Here is a 22,743-nt window from a genome sequence, read left to right as displayed (position 1 = left end):
ATGTCGGCCCCCGCGTCTCTTACGCATGTCTCGCTCGACCTTGATTTTAGCCAGCATTAAGTCATTCGACCGATGCGACATGATAAACAAAGGCTTCCTTCTCCTCTCGCCAGCCCGCAGCTCGCAGCTCGCAGCACGCACCGAACTCGGCCATCGCATCGACTCCTCGATTCCTCCGAATACGACCCAACAAGAGCTAATAAAACCTGGCGTCTTTCCCTTGATTCTGTCTCGTTGCCTGCTTTTCCCTCTTTACTTCCGTCTTTCTGCGTCCATATTCTACTAACTCTCATATCACCAAGTCCCTATACACACAGCTTTCCACATCGACTCACGCCCGGCATAATTGTTAACAACGTCTAATCCACGCCTCTCGCCAGACCAGACCTCACCCCCAACCCCCGCTACGAAATCGAAACAGCCATGCCCAAACCAAAGAACTTAGTACGTCTCCTCCACCGACTCACACGCTAACAAGCCGGTGTAGGCACCACCCCGTGGGATGACGGCTTCTTTTTCGCACGACACTTCTCCAGCCCCACGCTTTCTTCTTCTATGAAGAGGAAAGTGATGGACCGAGAAGTGCCGTGCCCTGGATCTACTAACGCCGCTCAACAAAAGCAGGTATCAGGGGGAAAAAATCCTCCGTTCTGAGCAAAGCCTAGCCAATGTGGGCTGGTCCAGTAAGTGACAGAGCTTGTGAGTGTCCCCATACCTAGTTGAAACTTGATGAAGGAGGTGGTGAGGACGATGGTACTGACAATACGTGCTGCGGCAGGCTGGCTAAAAACAAAAGCCCTACCTATTGACCCCACTCGCGCAAGGCACGTTCCCGCAAGGGAAATGCTCTGGTATGATGCCCCCCCCCCCTTTTCCTTTTAGGGTCATGAGGGGATGAAGATGGAGAGGGAGTGTTTTGCTGATGCTGATTGAGGGGATAGTGCTTTCCACCTTCTCCTCTTCCTCCTCCTCCTCCTCCTCTACTACTTCTATATCTACTCTTTCCACCTCAACTCTATACCATTGTACTCCACCACTCTTGAGATCGGAGATCATCTTCCACGCACGGGGAATACCCCAATCCAGACTCTGAGAGCAGCGAGTACAGCTCAGTACAAGCCAGTACGAATGCATGCGCAACGCATCCCACAGTCCGGACGGAACCAAACGCTAACGTCACATACATTAGCTCTACCGTTTCCCTCCTTGTCAATGCAGACATACCGATAACGCAAGGACCGAAAGAGGACGGTGGCCTGTGGCTCGGTGTTTACTCCAGCCCAGTAAGTGACAGAGCTTGTAAGTTACCCCCACTCACCTTTCTCTCTACTGTGCTCATTACGAAAGCAAGAACTAACCTCATCATCAGGCTGGCTAAAGAACCACCGAAGAAGACATTGGCCACAGCCCGTCCAACCTTGCGATAAACCCGTCGTTGACATAGTGACATCAGCACTGGATCTCAACACAGTCCAATCCATCCCGAAACCTCCGGGTGGAACCATTTATGTTCGAGGGGAATAGGAACAGACGGGAATCGGTTGGGAGGTCTGGAGTACTTACTCTTTGGGGGTACAGTACAGTGCCTCGTCAGGCTTATGCAATTCCCTTTGTCTCGAACTATGGATTATATACTACAAATACTTCGGTCTCAACTGGTTATGATTTCTTTTCTTGTGTCTCACACGCCAGGTTAACGGTGTGAAGTTCCATTTACCCGTGCGTTGACACGCAATTTTGAGAAGGTGGATAGCTATCTGGGCACTGAGAATGACTATCTAATTTCACGTCATGCTGTAGCTGGAGAGGATGAAATAGTGGCCTAGCAGCTAGACATAGCTATCCATATTCAATCTTCTCAAAGAGCAGCCCTGAGCCCCTCGATTGTCCCAAGTGCACAATGACAAACAACGCGTTTACCATCGCGGTTAAAACCACAATGCCAATGCCAAACGACGACGACGTCGGTCTCGATGTCAATATACTCTCGCCCAGTAACCCAGCTGACGCATGCACCAGCAGCAGCAACACCACCACCACCACCACCAGGTGGCCCGCCCTACCTACCTACCTACCCAGTCAAACTTCGGTCCTAATCGAGTGTTTGACTGCACTGTAGATACAATAGATAGGTGGTGGAGACTCGAGAAATGATAGGCAATTCCCCATTAGCACGAGTAGATTGTTATCGGTGTTGGCTGGATGTTCATGTCGCATCCCGCTACGCCATGGGGCATTGGGGGCGCGGGGCGCAGGATGCATGATCCGTCACACCGCATCGCGTTCGTCCTCTTTGGCTGGTGGGTGCTGAAACTTTCAAGGTCGTACACGGGCATGACTCGGTTGGACTTTTTGTGGAGACTACACTGGTCTCAGTACCATTACCTGGCATGTCTTAGTCTAACTCACACTGAGATGTGGAATGGTCCTTGCGATATGTTGAGACTCGTGGTTCGTCTGTTGTCCATTGGTTAAAATCATCCTACATGGGACTATCGTGCCTGAAAGAGGTCAGAGTTAAAAAATAGTTAGAATGCGTAGACAATTTAGAGAATTTTATGCTATTTTGAATCCTCTATCTAATGTATAATTGTATCGTACGCAGGGCATGCGGAACGCTCGACGACGAGTATGTATATGAAACACGCGAATATTCACAGAAAAATAAGTTGTGCGGAAAGAAAATATGGCTCCCAACGCCCGGAACGCTCGCAAAGTAAATGGCACACTGCCTTCCCGAGCCAATGAGAGACAATGACTTCTATGTAGTATATGCAGCACATAGACAAGAGGACAAGAGGCGGAAAAGTGCTGAAAAGATACCAGTATCGCTGAGACAGAGTGAAGTAACAAATGATCAACGGTCACTCTGATACATCCTCGTCCTTCCCAGGGAAAACAATATCCCGTTTGACAACGGCACGGATATTGCTCGCAAACACGAACAGCCACATCCCCACGATGCAAATGGACATGGCAGATCCGACGCCCTTGACTCCAGGGCTATCGAAGGCTTTGCCCAGCGTGATGGTCGCGAGAGTAAAACCCGTGTTTGGAAAAACCATGGCCCACCAGTTGAGGTGGAAGGCTGTAGGTGGGAGGCGGATGGTGGCGATGATGGCAATGCTAAAGAACCAGAGACTGAGGGCCCAGAGGAAGGCGCCCGTGGCGATGGCAAGGAGTCGGAGGATGTGCGCGTCCTGAAAGGGGTGCGGGTCTTGAAGGACTTGAAAATCCTCAGGAAGGCCGTTGGTCATGCCGATTAGGGCAAGGGCCGTGAAAGCTGGGGGGCCAACGCAGATGAACATCCCGGGTCGGTGTTCCCGGGACGGAAGGCCCGTCTCCATGAGCCGCCCGATGTAGTGCGCGTACATGAGGAAACTGATGGAGAAGCCAAGGCCTTGGAAGGTCGTGCCGGCGACGATCATGGGAATAGCAGAGCGCGCGGGCTGCTGTTCGGCAATGACGGAGGCGATCGTGCCGCTGAGCATGATAGGGAATGCGGGGAGGATCCACGAGGGCATCATCGTTTGAAGAGGGTAGTGGTGGGCGGTAAAGACAAAAGAGTATTGGATGATAGCGGTCATCAGAGTGAAGGCACAGTAGAGCCAGAAGAGCACCTCAAGGGCGTAAATGAATGTGGGCTGTGTGGTGTTGCCGAAGTAGCGGTACAGGCCGGTGATGATAGTTGCAATAGAAAGCCAGAAAGTGGGAAAGAAAAGACCCTCGCGGTCGTGTCGGAGGGAGTCGAGGAAGTTGCCGTGGAGAATGAAGCGTGTGGCCATGAGGCTACACAGCAACGCAAAGAAGGCCAGGTTGACGATGTAGACTGCAAGCCCGATCTGTTGCAGTCCGGAGAAGGAGTAGGGCTGGCTGGCCAGCAGGAGGGCTAGGCCGCCGGTGCTCATAGTCAAAGTATACCAGGCCCAGGTAAAATGACGCAGACGGTCCCGTAGAGACACATTGGTGGAACTAGAGAATTTGGAGGCTTTAAGCTCATGCTGGTATGTTGTAAGGTCCGAGCAGGAGGTGCCGGGAGGCGGGTATTGCTCGAGCATACTGTGTATCAGAGAGATGAAGATGAAGAAGAATGACTGTACCGATGACTATCTAATGGAAACGGTGCCAGTTTTAATAGTAGAAAATGAGCGACAAGAAGTTGTAGAGCTGCATTCAGGCCCAAGTGAGGGTCCACGGTGAGTTTAGCACAGCCAATTTGAATATGTTGATAAAGCCAATGAGTGTGAACCACAAACCCAGTATAGAAGCGGAGAAGCACAGATATAGCATCAGCCTGCATTAGCCCCTATCCATCAGGGCTTTGACAAGGCCTCGCAACATTGGGTTGCTCTGTTGCCCTCGCTACTACCATTGAAGGAGATGGAGCATACGGTGTCGCCAAGCGCCTGATCTTTTTGATCCACCAAGTGCGACAGAAGAGGAGACACTTGGTCTGGGCGTTGACGCTTGCAGATCCAACAATGGGCCCCTCGCGAGAGACGCGGCGAATTAGGAGGGCGAGCAAGTGTAAACAACCTGAGGGAGGAGACATACCACCTGCCAAGATTGCAGTTCTGGTCCACAGTCCAGGCATCATCGAAGGTAGGGAGTGGGCTGGATGCCGAGGAATTGGATGGGACCAAGATCTACCTTTTTTCAGTCTCGGCTTTGCTGAAAGTGTATGGTTCTGTGACAGTGGGTCACAATTGCAGAGACAACGTCAGCAGCCAGTCATTCCATCAAGTTTCAAGCTGTGGAATGTGTACGCCATCTCTGTTGCCGTCTACAAGTGGCGCATGTCATAGCATGATGTGATTTCTGCAGCAGTCTCTTTGAAAGAGAGCTAGAGATAATGATCAATGGTCAGGAGAATACCAGCTGCCTAGAGAAAGTCGTAGGTTGCTTTCGAAACTGCCGGGGAATCTAAATTTGAGGCAAACGCGTTCTAAGTGAAAAGCCGTAAGTGATAGAAATGCTCCGACCACGATGGGAAGAGACACAAGTGTTGCGAACCAGCGTCGGCTCATTGAGCGATTTGCATCATCACCATCATCACCAATCGGAAGAGGCCGATAAGCCTCCCCTGTCGGACCGAAAGTGAGCAACATCGGCAGGGCCAAGGTAAGTCAATGACTATCGTCGTGGCTCGGCCCAAGGATAAGGTTCTTGAGCGCCGGCCGAGATGTGATAGATCGCCGCTTGGCTGGGGAGTGCAACTCAGAGAATTCGGCCATCAACCTAGGAGGCAAGCAGGCAGGCAGGGAAGAAGGGTTCAACGTGGATAGAATGGATGGTGATGAGTAGGCTCAAAGATAGGGAGAAACCCAAGCCAAGAAGAAGATCGACAGCGCAGCGTCAACGGGAGGCCCGCCGCCAAGCTTCACAGTGGCTGTGGCCCAAGATTGAAGGAGGAGACCGATAAGAAGGACCGGAAAAAGGGGGGAAAGTTTATTTGGTTCATGGTTTCATGGTCGAATCATCCAGCATCTGGGTTTGAGTGTGTCTGTGCCGGGGGAGAGTTGCTGGAGTGGAGTGGAGTGAAGTGGAGAACCAAAGTTAAGGAAAAGGAAGAGTTACTGAGAAGAAAAGAGGGAAGAGCGGGAAAGCGTTTAGGGAGGAGGAGGAGGAGGAGGAGGAGGAGGAAAGACTTGGCAGTGCCCAGCCATTCTACGAGTTATTCTCGCCAAGCATGGCTCAGCTTCTTCCACTTCTTCCACTTCTTCCACTCATACGTAAACAGCATTCTTGATCGGCTCGACTCCTCCGTACTACTGCAACTAAAGGAGTACTTCGGTATTCGATGATCGTCTGTCGCTTAGAGCGCGTTTCATCCTTCCTGATTTCCTGACGCAATCCGCAAGCAATTATTCTGCAGCCTGACAATCCAAGCAACAGCAGTCAGACCTGCAGCAAGCAGCCCTGTCCTGTCGCCTCCTTCTTCACGGAAACGTGGTCTGCAGCGAAGCAGACGAGAAACAGGCATTCATGTTCAACGGGGAAGGTCAGACGAATGTCCAGCGCATGCAGAACACAGGTCATATCACACAGAATCATCTGGAAATTGTTTCACTAACAAACTATTCGAGCAGGCACACCCACGCTAACCATGCACAGCAATATCTCACCAAGAAGAAGCCAGTACGCAAGCAACGCTAATTATATCTCATGTCAGACAGCAAGAGAAAAAGTCAATCATATTCATTCAAATGGTCGAAATCATAGTCGCATAAAAAGACACAAGCAAAGTCGTTGATGTGGGGTCGCAGATAGTATGAGATAATCGTTCAGCCAGATATGGACGCCGGATCATGCAGCTCGTACATCCTTGTATGGAATTCTCTGGAACGAACGGGAATAAACGGGTTCACATGCATGGTCAGGAACAAAGGTCGAAGCACAGAAGATGGAAGGGGACATTGAAGAAGTAATAAAAGAACGGTGCTGTTCACAGCATACCTACCGAAACGACATCACATCATCATCCGGTATACGAGATCAGAGGCAAGCTCCGTCGTACTATCGAGCAATGCCCGCAAGCCCTGAGCGGAAGGCTTCTGGGATCTGGTCGAGGGAGAGCCCAGATCACTTTCAACTGGCGGACAGTACGAGGCCAAGTCCCGCACCTTGCACGCTGCGAAGTGCACAACCAGCTTCCGCAACTCGTTGTCCCGCAGTTGGGTGGCAGAGGTCGGAGTGATCGGCTCCAGACGGGTGGTCTTGGTGTACGTATAGTGTAGCAGGTCAAGGACTTTACGGGCCTTGATGCTGGCCAGAGCATGATGATCGTCATCATCATCCACCTGGTCCCTCTCAGGGAAGCCGAGATACAGCAGGTCCCGGTGCAACTTACGGAGACAGAGCTGAGCCAGTGCTGGGATCAGGTACCGTGTCGCAAAGACGTAGAGCTTGGCATGGAAGACCAAGTACGGCAGCTCATGTGGCGAGCGAGAGGACATGGCGCTAGGAGGCCTGGTGCTGAGACAGGAGCGGGGGTCGATATAGTCGATGGCGGCGAATTCATCCCATAAGTTGCTTCCCTTTTCATGCAGACGGGAGTACTGCTGCTTGGCAAAGGAGGTGTCAATCATCGGCCCAGTCAGTCTCCTACCACTGTGGTCGTGACCCGGCTGCTTCTCCTCCTTGGGTGCTTGTAGTCTGTCCTTCGCACCAAGCTTGTCTGCATCGCTGGGTTCAGCTTCTGCTGGAGGAGTGGCAGCCGTCTGCTCCCAAGTCTCCGTGTACGGAGCCGACTCCGCAGGACCAGATTCCTCCACTGGGGCATGGTCTTGTTCCCATTGTTCCGTCACCGCGTTGGCTTCCGCAGATGGGTTCCCTTCCTCCTCGGGTTTCAAGTTCTCAGGAGGTGGCGTGGAAGGAGGTGTCAGCTTAGGGGTCGTCTCCTCAGAGGCTCCGCCCCTTTTCTTCTTATTGTTCTTCTTATGCTTTTTGCTTTTCTTGCCTTTGGCGGCCTCGTCGTCCGCCGCATCCCAAGCGTCTTCCTCTTCCTTCCTATCCACGGCAGGGGTCATCGGCGGTTGATCACTGGGCCTTCTAGACTCTGATCTAAATTCCTGTCCAGGGTTTGCAGGCTCTTCATCTGGCGCGATTGCACATTCCCAGTCGTCGTCGTCTTTGCCAGAACCCGCATACACGCCTTCGCCGGGACGGTCGTGGGTCTCCCTTGAAGATGTTCTAGGGGGAGTCGGGGCACGCGGAGGAATAGTCCGCACTGGACTGGTCGGGGAGCCTTTGGAGAACACTCCGCGAAAAGGATTACTCACGCGCTGATCGTCACGATCCTCCTCGCGCGACCCTGGGGGAGGCACGCGGTAATCCCCGGTGTAGGCATACTCGCAGAAGGCGACAAATGTCTCGACATCCTCGTCCTCAAGCACAGCAATGTGATGTTTTGACTCCCGAGTTTCACCGCTGTTCATAAGATGGTCAAGCGGCTGGGAGACATGACGGGCGAGACCAGCCTGGATGGTGAGTTTGGTGTGATTTGGACCGACCAGGAAGGTGAATGGCGGTGAATGGACGATGCTGTAGCCATCAGTGGCCGTCCTGTCGGGGTTGGCATGGAGTAGTAGATTTGGAAGATAGGAAGAGGGGCTTTTGCTTGGTAAGAGTCAGTTACCTACCTACTATAATCTCGGTCTGCCTCCATCGACGATGACTCCAATTATGCTCTGGGTAGTCCTCTTCCCAGAGATCAAGACACACCAGAAGGGGGAGAGGGGGAGAAAAGCGAAGTGATGAGAAGCAGAGATTGAAGGGAATTGAAGAAGGGGAGGAAGCCACGCAGCTCAATTAAAATAGGTCGAATCTGCTCATGCGACCCCTGATCATGACTCTTCCATATATTCTGCACCGGGGCTTGCGTTGAACCGGCAGCCTGCGCACTATTGACCGTAATCGAACCCCCTCTCTTTTTTCTCTCGGCAATGTCCTTAGCTTCCCCTCCACCGAAAGAGAAGCTACAAGCGCACGAGGCAAGTCCAACTGGGTCGAAAGAGCGATAGTCTGGCTACGTGGGCAATCATGACGGGGGGGTGTGAAGCAGCGAGTGGATTGACCGCCAACCTTTTCACGACGGTCGTCTTATCGCGCGAGCCACCGAGGAAGACAAGCTGCTCTGCGTCCCGGAGGGATCGGCCTGGTCATCCGAGCTCTGATCAGTCTTGCTGTCTCTCTGTCTTTCCTCGAGGTTGGTCGAAGGAGGGGTTGAAGGTTTTCCTGCATGGTCTGCGAAATGCACAGAGTGGGGAGGAAATGTGCTCCCTCCATCTGGCCTCTCGTTTACGATTTCCCTCCCCCTTTTCGAGGATCAATCGAAAGGATATTGCACCCTTCCTGCATGTTCTCACGCGAGACAAGGATTGGGAAAAGACCAACCAGAGGGTAGTTGGAGGGGGCTGGCGAGGGAATGATGAGTTGTTGCCCGATGGATCATTTAATCCCAGCCTTTCTTTTCGTTTTCGAGACCCAACGGCGGTCAACCCACGCTGGTCGGCGTCTGGGGCCTGCAGGGGTCCTATTTCGGTCTGATCTGGTCGTTTAGTTGATAATTTCTCCTTCGGCTATAGTGCCAATATCAAAGAGGCCGTGATTCGCTTTGTTCTTTCCTCTCTATGGGAAAAAGAAATAGACTCGCGGGATTTTGTTTGAAGATCACTTTAAGTGTACTCTGCCGTGCCCTAACCAGTGACCGACTGCACCTGAATGCCATCCCACCATGCATGGAAACTGGTTACTTCGAAACGCCGAGGCACAACACTTAATTTCCAAAATGAGATGATCTGATCCAATTTAACAGTGACAAGGCGTGATTCAACAACCCATTGTCACTATGGGTAAGTAGACAACATTTACCACATATCCCACCCCCGCCTGCAACACAGCCCACAATGGCACTAAGAGAGGAAATGGTATCATTAACCCCATCAACACCGTCTATGTCTATTCATGCCCAAAAGACCGAGGGAGGCATGAAACTAGAGAGAGAGAGTAGTATACACAAAATAGACACACATATTGCATGTCCCGAATCCAACTTAAAATCAGTGTACCAACCGAATCTCTCTCGTCCCGGGCTCCCACTCCCTCAGCCCTTCCCCAACACTATACCAGAACCGCAACTTGACACACTCGGTCCGCGCTTTCTCAATATCCCCGCCGTCAAAGGCCTCCTCCAAGGCCCGCACGCACTCCCGGACCCGCTGCTCATTCTCCCGCTGCAGCTCGCGGATCGTCTCCTCCGCCCCTTCGTCCGCCCCGACCTCTTCAATCGTCTCCTGCACCTCCATGACCTCCATCAGCGTCTGCGGATCCAGCGCGTGCTTCGTAGCCCCATCCTCCGCCGTGACGTCGATCCCGTGCATCTCGCGGAGGAGGTACTGCGCGCGCTGCAGTGGGTCCAGCAGAGTGCGGTAGGCCTCGTTGATCCGCGCTGACAGGGCCTCGGCCTGCTGCTTCTGCGGACCCGAGGGGTATTTGTCCGGGTGGATGCGGGCCTGCCATTGGAGGAACTCGCGGCGCAGGTCCGCGGGGGAGATCGAGAACGGGGAGTGCGGTGGCGGGCCGGCGGGGAGCGTGTTCCGGAAGATCGTGTAGTGGTTCGTTATGTCCGGGATCTCTAGGGGGGCGGAGGAGGTAGATGAGGAGAGGTAAGAGGTGGTGGTGAAGCAGCAAGTAGTGCTGGTAAGGTTGTGGTTATCAAATCGTCGTAGTGGCGACGGTGAGAGTCGGAGATGACACCGGGGATATGGTAGGGTTGTGGGTGTGGTAGATGAGCGCTGAGACACAGCTTGTAAACTTTGCCGAGAAGATCCAGCGGAGAGTAGCCGTGTGGCTACGCGCGTCGTTGCCATGATTATGGATAGAATGAAATGGTAGATGAAGATGAGCAAAGAAGTTGAAGCTTCTTACTTCTCCGGAATTCTTGATTGATAATGGACAGACGGCCGATTTTGCCCGCGGAATCGAGCGGGCGGTGAGATAAGACTCGAAGGTTGTGGCTCACCGCCTGCCATGCATGGTGGAATGTAAAGACTTATTGTCAAAATGATATCATCACCAGAGCGCACTCCTACTGCCATGATACATAGCTTCGTAATTATTGTTATGTAGTCGTATATAGTACAGTACACTCAAACTCATTCGATCCCCCAAAGCTTCACTGTCCGGTCGTGGCCACAGCTGGCAATCCATTGTGCATCCGCACTGATGTCGGTGCTAAGCACGTTGCCGGAATGCCCACTGAGACTCTTCACCAATGACCAGTCATCTGCACTGAAGATGTTGACGTTCTTGTCGAAGCCACTACTCACGAAGAATGTTCCCGACTTCTTAGGCTGTACGGGCCCAGATGTCTCGCCGTCCACCTCCATGCGGCCCTCCGAAGGTAGGATGGAAGTGGCTTCGGCGCCCTTGTACCATCGCAAGTCAGACACGACACTCTTGTGGGCGCCGATTCCTCCGGTGTTGCGCACTTGCCGCAGATCCCAACACTTGACCCATCCGTCTCCAGACCCGGACAGCACCCGATACCCGTCGACACCCCAGTCCAAGCCGTAAATCTCCCGAATGTGTCCCTCCAGAATCATCACAGTCCGGCCTGTTCGTAGATCCCAGATACGTCCGATGCTGTCCAGGCCTCCGCTCGCCATGAGTGACCCATCGTTGTTGAATGCCACTGCGTACACCTCACGCGAATGGCCTTCCTGTAGTAACAACTCCGCCGTCGTCTCCACATCCCACAATCGCCAAGTAGTATCGTAGGAGGCAGAAGCGACATACCGGCCAGACGGGTGGAATTCCGTCCGACAGACACGACCACTATGACCGGACAGCGTCGCCAGTGGCTGCTCCTTGTCTAAGGACCACAGACACACATTGCCCTCGCCGCCACCTGAGACCAGGTTCACCGTCGATTCCGAGGCGGTAGACGTCGCACCGGGGAACCAAGACAATCCACCGACCCTGTCTGCATGTCCCTTGACTGACCATTTTTCTTCGAGGTTGGGCACTGTCAGCAATTTGATACCTCCTCCCCAGTTACCAGTTGCGATCATCTGCCCGTCGGGCGAAAAGCGACAAATGCTGACAGGCCGGTCACCCGCGATTTGGGAACCGTAGAGGTCAAACTGATGCAGTTTTTCCTTGATCGCTTTACGGTGTTTAATATGCGTCCGCAAGGGGATAGTCGATTCTTCACGCAGCCTGGCGACACGGGCCTTTGCGCGGGGAAGCGAGAACCGCGCAATCTCTTTCCGCGCCTTGAGAAGCTCCTCGGAGCCCTCTGTGTAAAACTCCTCCTGTTGCTCAGCCTCATCCTCCTCGTCTTCGTCGACTTCGGTTGTCCCCTCTCGCATTTCCACATCGCCCTCAGCAGCCGCCGCCGCATCCTGTTTCTCTGCAAGATCAGTCAACAGTTCGCGCAAGCGATCTCTACGATCCGCAGGTCCTTCGCCGAAGAGTGTGATTGGCTCGCCAAGCTCTCGTAGTCGCGCGCGCACTCGAATGTCGTCAGTGGGCACCGCCATCGCAGCGGCTCTCCTCTTGCGCTCAAACTGGGATAGGATGGCAGAGGCTCTTTCCGCCGGGATGCCCGCTGCGGAAGAGGGAAGGTCATAATTTCGGTCCACGGCTGTATAAAAGATTGGGATGTCAGCTTCGAAATGGGATTCCGTCAGTATTCGGCAGGGTTACAAGTGATGCATACGTATATTTGCTAGGTCAATGCCCATATCCGTGTCCTACAGTAGAAATGAATGTCAGTCAATGCGCCCAAATAGACACAGTCGTCCTGTGGGCCGAAGATGACGGAAGTAGCGTATTCAGTCTGAATCAGACGGCAGCTGAAACGGTGGGAGATGATCCTACCTGCGCCTCCTCCACATACGCCTGTCGCGATGGGTGCATCATGATGGGCGACGAGATGAGGGGATTAGCCAAGAAATGCCCACTCGATTAGGCCAACACGTTACAAGATCAACAGTTTCGAACTGCAGTGGTGGAGACCGTAGAGCCTATGTATACCAGGGGTAGAGAGTGTAAGTAATAGCAAAGAATCTAGAGAGTGAAGAGGGCAGAAGAGACCAAAGTTGGAGAGGAAATGAAATGGCGGCATGTCCGTTTTGCAGAAGGCGGCGGGCGACAAGGCAAATCAACCCGCCCGGTCAATGATCAACTACAATCCCATCAACAATCTTCATCCAAAGTCCAGTCGCTCAACACCTTTGTCGTCTTCTCAAAATCCCTCTCGCGCATTCTCTAGAATATCTCTCGGGACTCGCTGAAAGTGTACTGATTGAGCTTCTTCGTCCTGAATCGGCTCCAAGAACCGTCATGAACTCATTTCGTGCATATCATGGTCCCGGGCTTCCGCCATCATCTACTATATCAGGGTAGTTTAATGAGAGCTGCGCTTAAGATCGCTGACCAGCCAATGAGCATTTTTCAACATTCTAGACCTCATGAACCTATACCTCTCCGTCAACACTCCTCGATCACCATATCAGAGCAGAAGCTACACTCGACGACCGGCTGAATGAGTGTTTCAAGCATGCCTCGCTCGCCCATCGGGAGGCGGTCGATGACGGCGGCGGGCGGTCACAGCAACTGCCGGCCTTTTGGCCCGAAATTTCCATCGGTTCTTCGTCTCTTCTTCCAAACTCTCCCACTTACTTTTCTTTCTCTGTGTTTGTCGAGTCAGCCGGCGTTTGGAAACGGCTACCTTATTCCCTCTCCACTCTTCTTTGTGTATCTCGAACCAGCATTCGTTCTCTGCTGGACGTCGCTGTCGCCGTCGCCGACCGCTCGACCCCCCTGTTACTGCTGGCCCAGACAGGATAGAAACTCTCCGGCTCCAATCCGGGATCTTTGCTGATGCTCGCGTTGGCCTCCCACAGTAGAGCCTGCAGTTCGGCCTGCAGTAGCCTACACACCGTCGTCCGTGATCGACTCTTGGCCTCCTTTGCTACCGCAAAGAAATCGTCCCCTCGTCGATTGACCTCTCGATCATCCTTCTGTCTTGCGCCCGTCGCACGAACTCCGCCGTTTGCCGATTATCGCCGGGCTTTTCATACAACCGCGCCGCTATCCTCCCAATCCTCCTCTCCTCGTATCTCTTACCGGGTCGCTGCTTCAGCCTCTGGCAAGGGCCGTCGCTTTCACCCGGCGAAGAACTCGTACGACTTCAATCCCGACCTCCACCCGGCTATCGGCGTTGCAACAGACACTCAGGATCCTGCACTGCGAAGGAAAAGGAGACCTGACAGCGGCGAGGATGCATTCTTCGTCAGCAAGGTCGGAAATGGCGACTCCGGAGCTATCGCATTCGCCGTAGCTGATGGCGTTGGCGGATGGGCGGAATCCCGCGTCGATCCGGCGGATTTCTCTCACGCCCTCTGTGGCTACATGGCGCAATCGGCCCTTGCCTGGGATGCACCAGCGGAGCAATTGCGGGCGAAGCATCTTCTCCAGGTGGGCTACGATCAGGTAGTAGCAGACAAGTCGATTCCAGCCGGTGGCAGCACCGCGTCCGTCGGTGTTGGCTTGGACGATGGTCAGATTGAGTTAGCGAATCTCGGCGATTCCGGCTCGGTCCTTCTACGACTCGCCGCTGTGCACCATTACTCGGTGCCGCAAACTCACGGGTTCAACACTCCGTACCAACTCAGCATCATTCCTCCTCGGATGCGCGCCCAGGCGTCCATCTTCGGCGGTGCCTTTCTTGAAGACTTCCCCCGCGACGCGGCCGTCACCAACCTTCAGATGCAGCACGGAGACGTCCTCGTGTTAGCCACCGACGGAGTCTTCGACAACCTCAACAACCAAGATATCCTCAAATTGGTGTCCAGCCGCATGGTCCTTACGGGCGCCTGGACCTCCACCGAGGAGGCCGGGATCCAGCCCTCAGCGGATCTGCACCAACTCACCGGCCCCGAAGGCCTTGCGCCGCTTCTCCCCGCATCCTCCCCCACGCCATCATCCTCGTCGACCTCCTCCACTTCCTCTACCTCCGCCGCCAGCACATCCTCATCCAGCAAATCCGCCACCTCAAACCCCCGGGACCAAGTCTACAGCCTCCAATCCTTAATAGCAGCCACCATCGCCGGCGAAGCCAAGCTAGCAAGCATGGACGTGCGTCGCGACGGGCCTTTTGCCAAAGAAGCTCAACGCTACTACCCCGGAGACTGGTACCGCGGCGGCAAAGTCGATGACATCTCAGTCGTATGTGTCATTGCGGTGGAAGAGGGATACTCCGGCCCATCCACACCAACAGCCAACTAGTCCCCCCCCCCCTCCCCGCCCGACGAATAATTATTTCATGATGGCCCTCCTGCAACCCACCCCGGCGTTCGGTTCACTGCAAACAACATATACAGCATCTATATACGGATAGAAATCAGTTACCATCCATCCATACACTTCCACTAATTACCCCCCACATTTGGTGCCTCGGTCTTTTGGGAGCGGGCGCTGGGATGCTACACACACACACACACACATACATATACCTACTTACTTCACCCATCTTACCTACGGAGTATTCTATTTCCCTTGGGTTCATGACTGCTCATATGGAGTGTGTGGCGGGTGTCCTTTGTTTATAAACCCTCTCTCTCTCTGCCTTTTTTTGTCTATACCCCCAACAATAACAACAGTCATCGATCCACGTGGGTCGAGTCGAGGTTTTTCTTCCTATGGTTTTCGCCAACTACAACACTAATGGATGGATACTATATTATGTCTTTTGGATTGTTTGTTGCCCATCTGCGTAGCATCGCAGTCGCATGACTGTACGGCATCTTCTTCTGGGCGGAGAGTGTGCCATTCATTGTATCTCAGCCATTTCCAATAGAGCCAGCATCTGTATTCTAGATGTTTGACAGGCGTCAAAGAAGAAACAAATCCGAGTTCATTGGGCTGAGGAATTAAACCTTAAAAACAATTGACTGCATACACACACACACACAAACACACACACCATGTTCCCTTTGGGGGAAAGACAAAATCGAACTCACTATCGAAATCCTGAAACAAGACCCAGGTAGAAGAACAAGACCCCGCACAGAGAAAGAAAACCATGGGGTGGGTCTGAACACACCACCATCCACCCACCCCGCGCAAAGAGAGACAACTGGATGCAATGGAAGCCCTCATCCCACAGCAATAAGATCATTTCATAAAGGACAAGCTCATACAGCGAGAGGGAGAAAGAATCAAGCAAAAACAGGTCTCTGGGGAAATAGGGCGAGATTAGCCCAAGAACAGCACAAGATGTCGGATAATCAAATGAAATGCGCTTGGGAGCGAACGATGAGACTTCGGTGCAGCCTCAGGTTCATCTTCCGCGACTTCTTATCAAACCCACCAGTCGGATTTGATGTAGTTGATTGAGTCTTACTCGGATCGGAGAAGTCAGATAAGCAAGCTTTCGGAAGAAAATGTACAAAAGTCAGGAGCAAAGATCCAAATCAGATGATCACGGGCGCAAGAGAGAGATGCACGTTCAACGGCTAGTTTTGATTTCGCTGTCAATTTTCGACTCTCGTGGGCAATGGAATTCCAAAACAAGAAATGGTAGAGTGGATAACAAGCAACAGAGAGGGGGTTGTAGAGACATATAAGAAGCAGTGACGACACAGGACCCAAATGCTAAATAGTAGGAGAGGTCCTGCACAGATGAAACAGGATGTTCAGAAAAGCCTTGCGAAAATCAGCGGGAAAGCAAATAAGAGACACCCATAAACAAAGATGGTTTTTGTTCTTTAAACAGCTGCCTCCGCAGACTTCTCCTCTGTCTTCACGGCCTCTGCAGCCGGCTTTTCTTCGGCTGTCTTCTCCTCTTCCTTCTCTGCCGATGTCTCTTCGGCCTTCAAGGGTTTCTCATCATCCTCCTTCACCGGCTCGGGGGCATCCGATTTCTCCCTTACATCGGCATCAGTCATCGGCTCGTCCTGGGGCTCCGCGGTATTCGTTTTGCTCTCCTTAGATTCATCTTCTTTCTCGTTTTCAGTATCGGCCTTGACGGGCGTCTCCACGCTGCTCTCCTTGTGAACGCCATTCGCTCTGGGCTTGTCCTCTTTCTCCTTTTGCTCGGAAGGACCGGTGGTGTCAGCATCAAGAACATTCTTCCACTTGGACAAGATGTTGATGGCGCGCTGCCGGAACTGGAATTCCTCGTCCCGAGGAATCGAGCTGAGCTTCACAATCATTTTCAACACCTTGTTGATCTTGGTCGCACGAATGATTGACACTTCCAGATCAGTGTGCTTCTCCAGCTTGCTGAAGTAACCCGACATGGCGGTCATCTCTTCCTCTGCGGGTGGGAGTTCACGGGAGATGAAACCCTTCTGAAGCTTGTGGCGGATGAAAAGAACTACATGGTGTGAGCACATCTTCCGCTAAACACGATCTTGCATTTCGGGCACTTACTCTCTTTCTCCTTCTTCTCCTTGAGCTCCTCCTGATTGACCTTCTTCTCAGGTTCTTTGGAAGCCGGACGAGAATCTTCGCCTTCGTCACTTGCAGCAGCCTTGCCAGCCTTCTTAGTGCTGGCGGTTTGCTTGGCCTTGCTAGAAGCAGGAGCTTTCTTTCCAGTCTCATTGGTCGGGGTTTTGGGTGTCGTCAACTTCAATTTAGTGGTAGTCTTGGGCGTCTTTGCGGGCTAATAACCACCGCGAAGGAAAATCGTTAGCTGGTGTTACCTGTCGCTGCATCGTTCGAATGTACCACCCCTGACTCACCTTCTCATCCGCTGTAGTATCAGCTTCAGCATCCTTCTTCCGCTTCTTGGAGCTCTTCGGCTTGTGTTCCTCCTCATCAGCATCCTCCATCTCGACATCTTCGTCGTCAACGACGTCCATGCTCTTGCGCTTGTTCTTCTTTGCTTCTCGGGCAGCTTTAGCAGCGGCCTTCGCAGCTGCCTGAGCTTCCATCTCCTCATGTTCTTGCTCAAGCGCACGCTGGTGGTCGGCCAGAAGCTCCTTGAAATGCTGGAGATCGTGACCTTCAGCACCGACGGCATAAGCAGACAGCAACAATTTGCTCTTGCCCTTCTCTGATACTTCCTTGCAGGTGGCAGGCTCGAGAGGGGTCAGGTCTGTGTTGGGGACCCAGGCGCTAAAGCGGTGTTAGACAGATCACGGTGGAGGGAGCACAATTGTAAGGCAGAAACGCCAAGTGTTACTCACAATTCATTTGTCTCAAAGAACATGACCGGGAAAGTTCGCTCGTGCGCGCGCTTGCCGCCTTCAGCGTAGTCCTCTCTGATGGTTCCATCTTGACGCTGAGCGGTCACGGGACGCGTTTCCAGCAGAGTCTGGGGAAGCATCTCTTCATCGCAGATAATGGAAGGCCACGGTGGGTAGCTTCTCAGACGCGCGAGGAAATAATCACCAGGTTTCGCGTCGAGGTGCAGGACGCGAACTTGCGACTTCTTTCTGCTCAATGAACCTCCGGTAGATTTGCGCCGTGAGGCTGATGATTTCTTGGCCGAGGCGGGTGTTCCGTTGGCCTCCGATGCTGGGGCGGCTTTGGCTTCGGGCTCTGCAGGGGCGGCTGCGCCATCGGCGGGTTCCTTCGCGTCGACAGGCTCAGAGGGGGTGGTGGGCTTTTCAGCTTCAGTTGTCTCCTTTTTCTCCTCAGAAGCAGACGCAGACTCTATACGTGGTTGATGGGAGATGTTAGAGAGTGTCACATATACGGGGGCTTAGCTTGGTTGGAGATCCCTTGTCGAGAACCAAGCCAGCGCAAACCAAGATCAGACGAGTATTTACCTGAAGACTTCTCATCCGAACCATTGGGTTCCTTCCCTTCCTTTTCCTTGGACTGCTCTGGCGCCGAGTCCACAGGAGTGGATTGGGTCTCGGCAGGCGCGCGCTCGACGGGCTCAGCACCTTCGGGAGCGGGCGCAGAGGCAGCAGGAGACTCCTCGGCCATGATGCGCTAGGGATCAGATGACGAATCGACGGATGAGATAATAGATCAGTAGGAGATGGAGATAACAAGAACCTTCCGATGATAGGATGAGATGGGGTGGGAAGGGGGGGGGGAGGTTGAAGTGGGATTTGGTTGGGGGGAGGGGGAAGAGTGAGGTGAGTGAGTGAGGGAGAGAGAGAGAGAGAGAGAGAAGTGGTGGAGAAGGTCGCGACGCCGGGAGGCGGGAAGTCGAACAACGCGTTGCACTTCTTGGGGGGAAGGGAAAGCGACACACTGCAGACCGCAAATGACGCAAACACTTCAACAGCCACAACCTTCTCAAGACTTGAGATCAACCACAACAGTCGGTCGCTCAGGTTCGGCTTTCAATCAGATAGACTCTATCTGGATCAATAAAGCTTTCTCTGGATAAGCTGCTGGAAACGCTGTGCTTGTAGTGGAGTAGTCGAGTGCTAGTCACTGATTCTTCCCGAGGTCACGGCACCCGAGGTCACAACACGGCTTTGAAAGAGAGATAGGTGTAAATGAAGCTATCGCGCTTCAGACAGGATGGTAATTAGTGGTCGAGAGACGATCGTGTCAGGGGGAATTCTGCCGGTTCACGACTGTGACGCGAGCACACACGCACACCACCAGCGGCACGAGACGATCTGCCAGCTGCCTGTAGACCACAGTTGCTGCTGCACTACTACCTTCAACACAACCACGACAACAACAACAACAACACGCGGATAAGGTCGTGTTCAAACTAGGTGGTGGTGGTGGTCCTTCTGCTGGAGTTCAATAGTCGATGCGACCGGATATAGACGGAATCGCTGCTGGTGACAGTTGGGGAGTCCCTCCCCAGTCTGACTAAACTTGTAGATTACTGCCTCCCTCGGCACACCCAAACACTCGGGTGCAAGTGACAGTGATGAAATCTGGTGGAAGAGTTTAGAAGGTGATGCAGGAGTTATAGGGAGGTTGCGGACTGACCTGGTGGCACCCTCGTCAAGCCAAGAGCGACTGAACGCGAAGAGGACGTCGAGCAACACCGAGAAACCCCGCGGTCGCAAGGATCTGCTCTGCAAGGTAGAGAGCAGGGAAACCCACCACTGCTCACGCAACAAAGACAAAAAGGTCTTATCTCTATCTACCGAGATGATTGATGTGGAATTAATTCGACAATCACAAGGGAGAAAAGGAGTGATGGGTTTGGGTGTGAGTGCGCGAAAGGGTAGAAGAAGAGCAAGTAGTTGAGTTGGTAGTAGTAATCCATGATAGTCAAGAATGGAGAAATCGCCCTCCCCAGACAATACAAAGTACACACGCATTGTTCCTTCACACTTTCCCTCCTCCTTTCCCCTTGATACCACTCCGATCCACCAATTCACCACTAACTTGCGGTCTTTCACTTTTAATTCGGGAGCCTTCACTCAGATGGACGTCGAGATCTCACTTGCAGAGACGAAGCGACCCGTCTTCGTTATCCTGTTCCGTATACCCTTATATACTTTGCCAGGTGAGCCCGAAAGATACCGTGGTATCAACCCCACCACTCTTCCTCCATAGCACACGTTACGGGCGCTGGAGATATGATTAACTTTCAGTACTTGGAGATTCCACTCGACTCATCTGCGCAGAACCACTTGACTACCGCCAATCATGCTTATTTAAGGTCTAAACTCGTACAATCACACAGAAAGAAAGAAAAAGGAAAAATAATCAGGTATTCATACTTGCATTATTTCCTAAAGATGCTTGTGTATACGCTGTAAGGACTGCGTCAATTGCAGTGACATGATGGACGTAATGATACGGCCAAATAATAAATCGAGGAAGCATATTAGCAGGGAGTCATCGAGGTCATGGTTCGGAGTGGGGTTCATAGACATTAATGTTGCATATGCAAGGGTATCATCAAGCTCTAGGACAGGCAAAGTGGGCAGGAGGGGATCACCTCCCGACTGTCGCTGCATTAAGGGAGAGAGGTGTGTTCGGAAATGCCATCGTCGACCCAGCCGACTGCGTCTTCGAGTCCGTCCGTGGTGTTCGATGCTGGCTTGTGAATACGAACCACCCACAGAAAGTAATCTTCCAGGGGTAGCAGATTCAAGAGGATTCCGTTGAATCTCCATCCGAGAGCGCATACCGTTGCACCGGCAATCGCGTCCAAGATGAAGTGGTTCGCGGTGGCGACGATAGCGGCCAGGATCACAAAAGGATAGGCAAAGCCCAGAGCGAGGCAGCCCAGCCGACGCCACGAAGGAAGCTGCAGCTTCAAAGGACCAATGGCCACGCGGGTGCGGCGACGCTGATGTGGCGGCAGCGGGATGGTCATGATGGTGAGACCAATCATGAGGGAGTAGCCAAAGTGTAACGAAGGCATGGCGGCTAGCACACAGTCAGTGACGTTGTTCTGAAATAGCCCAGGACGCCTAGCTGGTCTTCAAGACCACAAGACTTACCATACTGATTGCAGAAGCGATTCTCGGTCCAGACGCTGCCCGCGCCGTTGACTCCATGCACAGTATCAACAAACCCGTAGCTACGGCCCAAGGCTGCGTCGGGCCCCTTCGCATCTTTGTCGCTCAGCAGACGAGGCGGCATACAGGGCCACAGAGTGAAAACCACAAAGGCAAGCAGATTGCACACGGCAAGAGTTCGGCGCCGGGCCTGATATAGATGAGACCCCGCGGGTGAGCCGCTCACTAGCCCGCGCGGTTTTCCTGGTTGCGACTCGTCGGATCGGTTCCTTGTGATGGTGAAATAGTACAGCCAGACGAGAAAGGCGATTGTTCCAGGAATGTGGATGAACGAATAGATCCAGTTGGTCCAGGTCATGAGAGTGGGATGACGAAGAAAGTATTCTTGGATGGAAACCTCCCAAAACAAGCCCAGTGCCTCCTCAATCTGTATCAATCGCAGTGCATGTTTGCGCGCCACATCGACTGTATCATCTTTGAGAGTAACAGCAGTGAACGCGCGACCCAACTGATATGTCTGTATCCAGTAGGTTAGTCTTCCGGTCTGAGTCGCGAGCGGGAATGCAGGTTCAACCATACCCAGTACACAAGCGCCCAGTACCAGCACTCGACAAGAAAGGGAAACTTGCGGAGCAAGCGACTGAGTAACCGATCATGAAAAACAGTGGTGTCTGGAGACGTGACTTCGAAGGTCGAGTTAAAGAGCCCGATCTGTCTCTTGCGCCAACCAGTCTGACCGAGCTGCGGGAGCGACGAAGAAGATGAAGAACGGCGGTTTAGTAGAGTATCTTTGACAGTGGGGGTAGAGACGCCGGACTCGATTGCGCCAGGAGAGGAATCACGCGAAACGACATTGGAAGTGCGACGAGGTCTCCGGGGAGGAAATGACCCTGTACTTCGGTTGATCCAAGTGCCTCCGAAGAGGAGGACGATGACGGTCAGAGGTTCTAGAATGGCCCCTACGCCCATGATGAATGGAAGCGGAAAAGGAATGCGCTGGTCTGGCTAGTGGCGGAAGAATGATCCAGGACCAAGGGAGAGAACTAAGACTAAGAATCTAGGCGAGGCGGATGGAGGAAGGGAGTGTCGTGGTTCGAGAGGATGAGCGGCTGTGATAGTATGAGCGACTGAGAGAAAAGAAGTTAAGTTGCAAGAGAGGGTGCTAGCATTTTAGGTACAGGTATCGAGGGAGGCAAGCTGAGAGAAGGTGATGTGGATTCGAAGCGAGGTAAGACGTAAGATGAGAGAGGGATGGGAAAAGGAAACTGGGAAAGATGTCACGCTTACCTGCTGGTTGAGACGCTGGTTATGTATGTATGCACAGTATGTACGGGAAGGGTATTCATGTAGGTACCTAACCTCCACTTACGTATTCTGCCCACTTCCTCTTGGTTCAGGGCAAGTCCATGCTTTAAGTATCTTAGGATTTTAAGTATAAGAAAGTCAAAAGGTAAGAAAGAGCTTTGAACTTGGCGAGATAGTACAGTACTTGGACCTAGTCAAATTTCGAGTGGGGGGGGAGGGGGGGGTGGGTGGGGGAAGAAGAAGAGGAACCATGCGAGGTGAAAGAAGCTCAATAACGAGACCTGCTCACGGAGGCCTGCCTGACCGGTAGCTATTCTGTGCATATGTCGTGACAATTAACACATGCTGGAGCCAGGGAAGGGCAACCAAGGAAAGCAGGCGACCGCTATAGATTAGTGGTTTGGAGTTATCGGAGCTACCGGAAGCCGGGTGTTATTTTTCTTTTCTTTTCTTCTCTTTTGAGACATCGGGTTTCCAGACCATAGTCTACCTTGGCATGGTAGTATTTGTACATGACTGGCTC

The 22,743-nt window shown here is 52.8% G+C and overlaps 8 protein-coding genes across 8 annotated transcripts; 2 read left to right on the top strand and 6 right to left on the bottom strand.

Annotated features, from left to right (window-relative positions):
• The first annotated feature begins 516 nt into the window (after positions 1 to 516).
• Positions 517 to 1,717, top strand: BO95DRAFT_94451 (uncharacterized protein). The gene is made up of 5 exons (XM_025592345.1): positions 517 to 699; positions 779 to 851; positions 942 to 1,130; positions 1,190 to 1,299; positions 1,370 to 1,717. The coding sequence occupies exons 1-5, from the start codon at positions 669 to 671 to the stop codon at positions 1,522 to 1,524; spliced, it is 558 nt and encodes a 185-aa protein (XP_025443526.1). The 5' UTR covers positions 517 to 668; the 3' UTR covers positions 1,525 to 1,717.
• Positions 1,718 to 2,559: 842 nt separating this feature from the next.
• On the bottom strand, positions 2,560 to 4,269 carry BO95DRAFT_94430 (tellurite-resistance/dicarboxylate transporter family protein). Its single transcript, XM_025592344.1, has one exon. It carries the CDS (start codon positions 4,056 to 4,058, stop codon positions 2,865 to 2,867), a length of 1,194 nt encoding a protein of 397 aa, XP_025443525.1. The 5' UTR covers positions 4,059 to 4,269; the 3' UTR covers positions 2,560 to 2,864.
• A 2,201-nt stretch (positions 4,270 to 6,470) lies between these two features.
• On the bottom strand, positions 6,471 to 8,167 carry BO95DRAFT_430812 (uncharacterized protein; the record flags this gene model as incomplete). Its single annotated transcript, XM_025584979.1, has 2 exons — positions 6,471 to 8,112; positions 8,142 to 8,167. The coding sequence occupies 2 exons, from the start codon at positions 8,165 to 8,167 to the stop codon at positions 6,471 to 6,473; spliced, it is 1,668 nt and encodes a 555-aa protein (XP_025443524.1).
• A 963-nt stretch (positions 8,168 to 9,130) lies between these two features.
• On the bottom strand, positions 9,131 to 10,404 carry BO95DRAFT_441673 (J-type chaperone JAC1). The gene has a single exon (XM_025586233.1). It carries the CDS (start codon positions 10,368 to 10,370, stop codon positions 9,561 to 9,563), a length of 810 nt encoding a protein of 269 aa, XP_025443523.1. The 5' UTR covers positions 10,371 to 10,404; the 3' UTR covers positions 9,131 to 9,560.
• Positions 10,405 to 10,605: 201 nt separating this feature from the next.
• Positions 10,606 to 12,476, bottom strand: BO95DRAFT_441672 (putative pre-mRNA splicing factor). The gene is made up of 2 exons (XM_025586232.1): positions 12,224 to 12,476; positions 10,606 to 12,148 (listed from the first exon to the last, which is right to left on the bottom strand). The coding sequence occupies exons 1-2, from the start codon at positions 12,246 to 12,248 to the stop codon at positions 10,656 to 10,658; spliced, it is 1,518 nt and encodes a 505-aa protein (XP_025443522.1). The 5' UTR covers positions 12,249 to 12,476; the 3' UTR covers positions 10,606 to 10,655.
• A 913-nt stretch (positions 12,477 to 13,389) lies between these two features.
• Positions 13,390 to 14,796, top strand: ppmA (type 2C protein phosphatase PTC7; the record flags this gene model as incomplete). The annotated part of the gene is made up of 2 exons (XM_025582469.1): positions 13,390 to 14,498; positions 14,535 to 14,796. The coding sequence occupies 2 exons, from the start codon at positions 13,390 to 13,392 to the stop codon at positions 14,794 to 14,796; spliced, it is 1,371 nt and encodes a 456-aa protein (XP_025443521.1).
• A 1,410-nt stretch (positions 14,797 to 16,206) lies between these two features.
• On the bottom strand, positions 16,207 to 18,882 carry BO95DRAFT_94263 (PWWP domain protein). Its single transcript, XM_025592343.1, has 5 exons — positions 18,288 to 18,882; positions 17,703 to 18,171; positions 17,256 to 17,631; positions 16,945 to 17,176; positions 16,207 to 16,888 (listed from the first exon to the last, which is right to left on the bottom strand). Exons 1-5 carry the CDS (start codon positions 18,448 to 18,450, stop codon positions 16,278 to 16,280), a joined length of 1,851 nt encoding a protein of 616 aa, XP_025443520.1. The 5' UTR covers positions 18,451 to 18,882; the 3' UTR covers positions 16,207 to 16,277.
• A 1,425-nt stretch (positions 18,883 to 20,307) lies between these two features.
• Positions 20,308 to 22,004, bottom strand: BO95DRAFT_94250 (phosphatase PAP2 family protein). Its single transcript, XM_025592342.1, has 3 exons — positions 21,495 to 22,004; positions 20,898 to 21,432; positions 20,308 to 20,823 (listed from the first exon to the last, which is right to left on the bottom strand). Exons 1-3 carry the CDS (start codon positions 21,882 to 21,884, stop codon positions 20,408 to 20,410), a joined length of 1,341 nt encoding a protein of 446 aa, XP_025443519.1. The 5' UTR covers positions 21,885 to 22,004; the 3' UTR covers positions 20,308 to 20,407.
• Between the last annotated feature and the right edge of the window lie 739 nt (positions 22,005 to 22,743).

Source organism: Aspergillus brunneoviolaceus (assembly GCF_003184695.1).
Source record: "Aspergillus brunneoviolaceus CBS 621.78 unplaced genomic scaffold BO95scaffold_24, whole genome shotgun sequence".
Taxonomy (NCBI): Eukaryota; Fungi; Ascomycota; class Eurotiomycetes; order Eurotiales; family Aspergillaceae; genus Aspergillus; species Aspergillus brunneoviolaceus.
The sequence above is the reverse complement of the archived record's forward strand: the minus strand, read 5'-3'. Positions and strand labels throughout refer to the sequence as shown.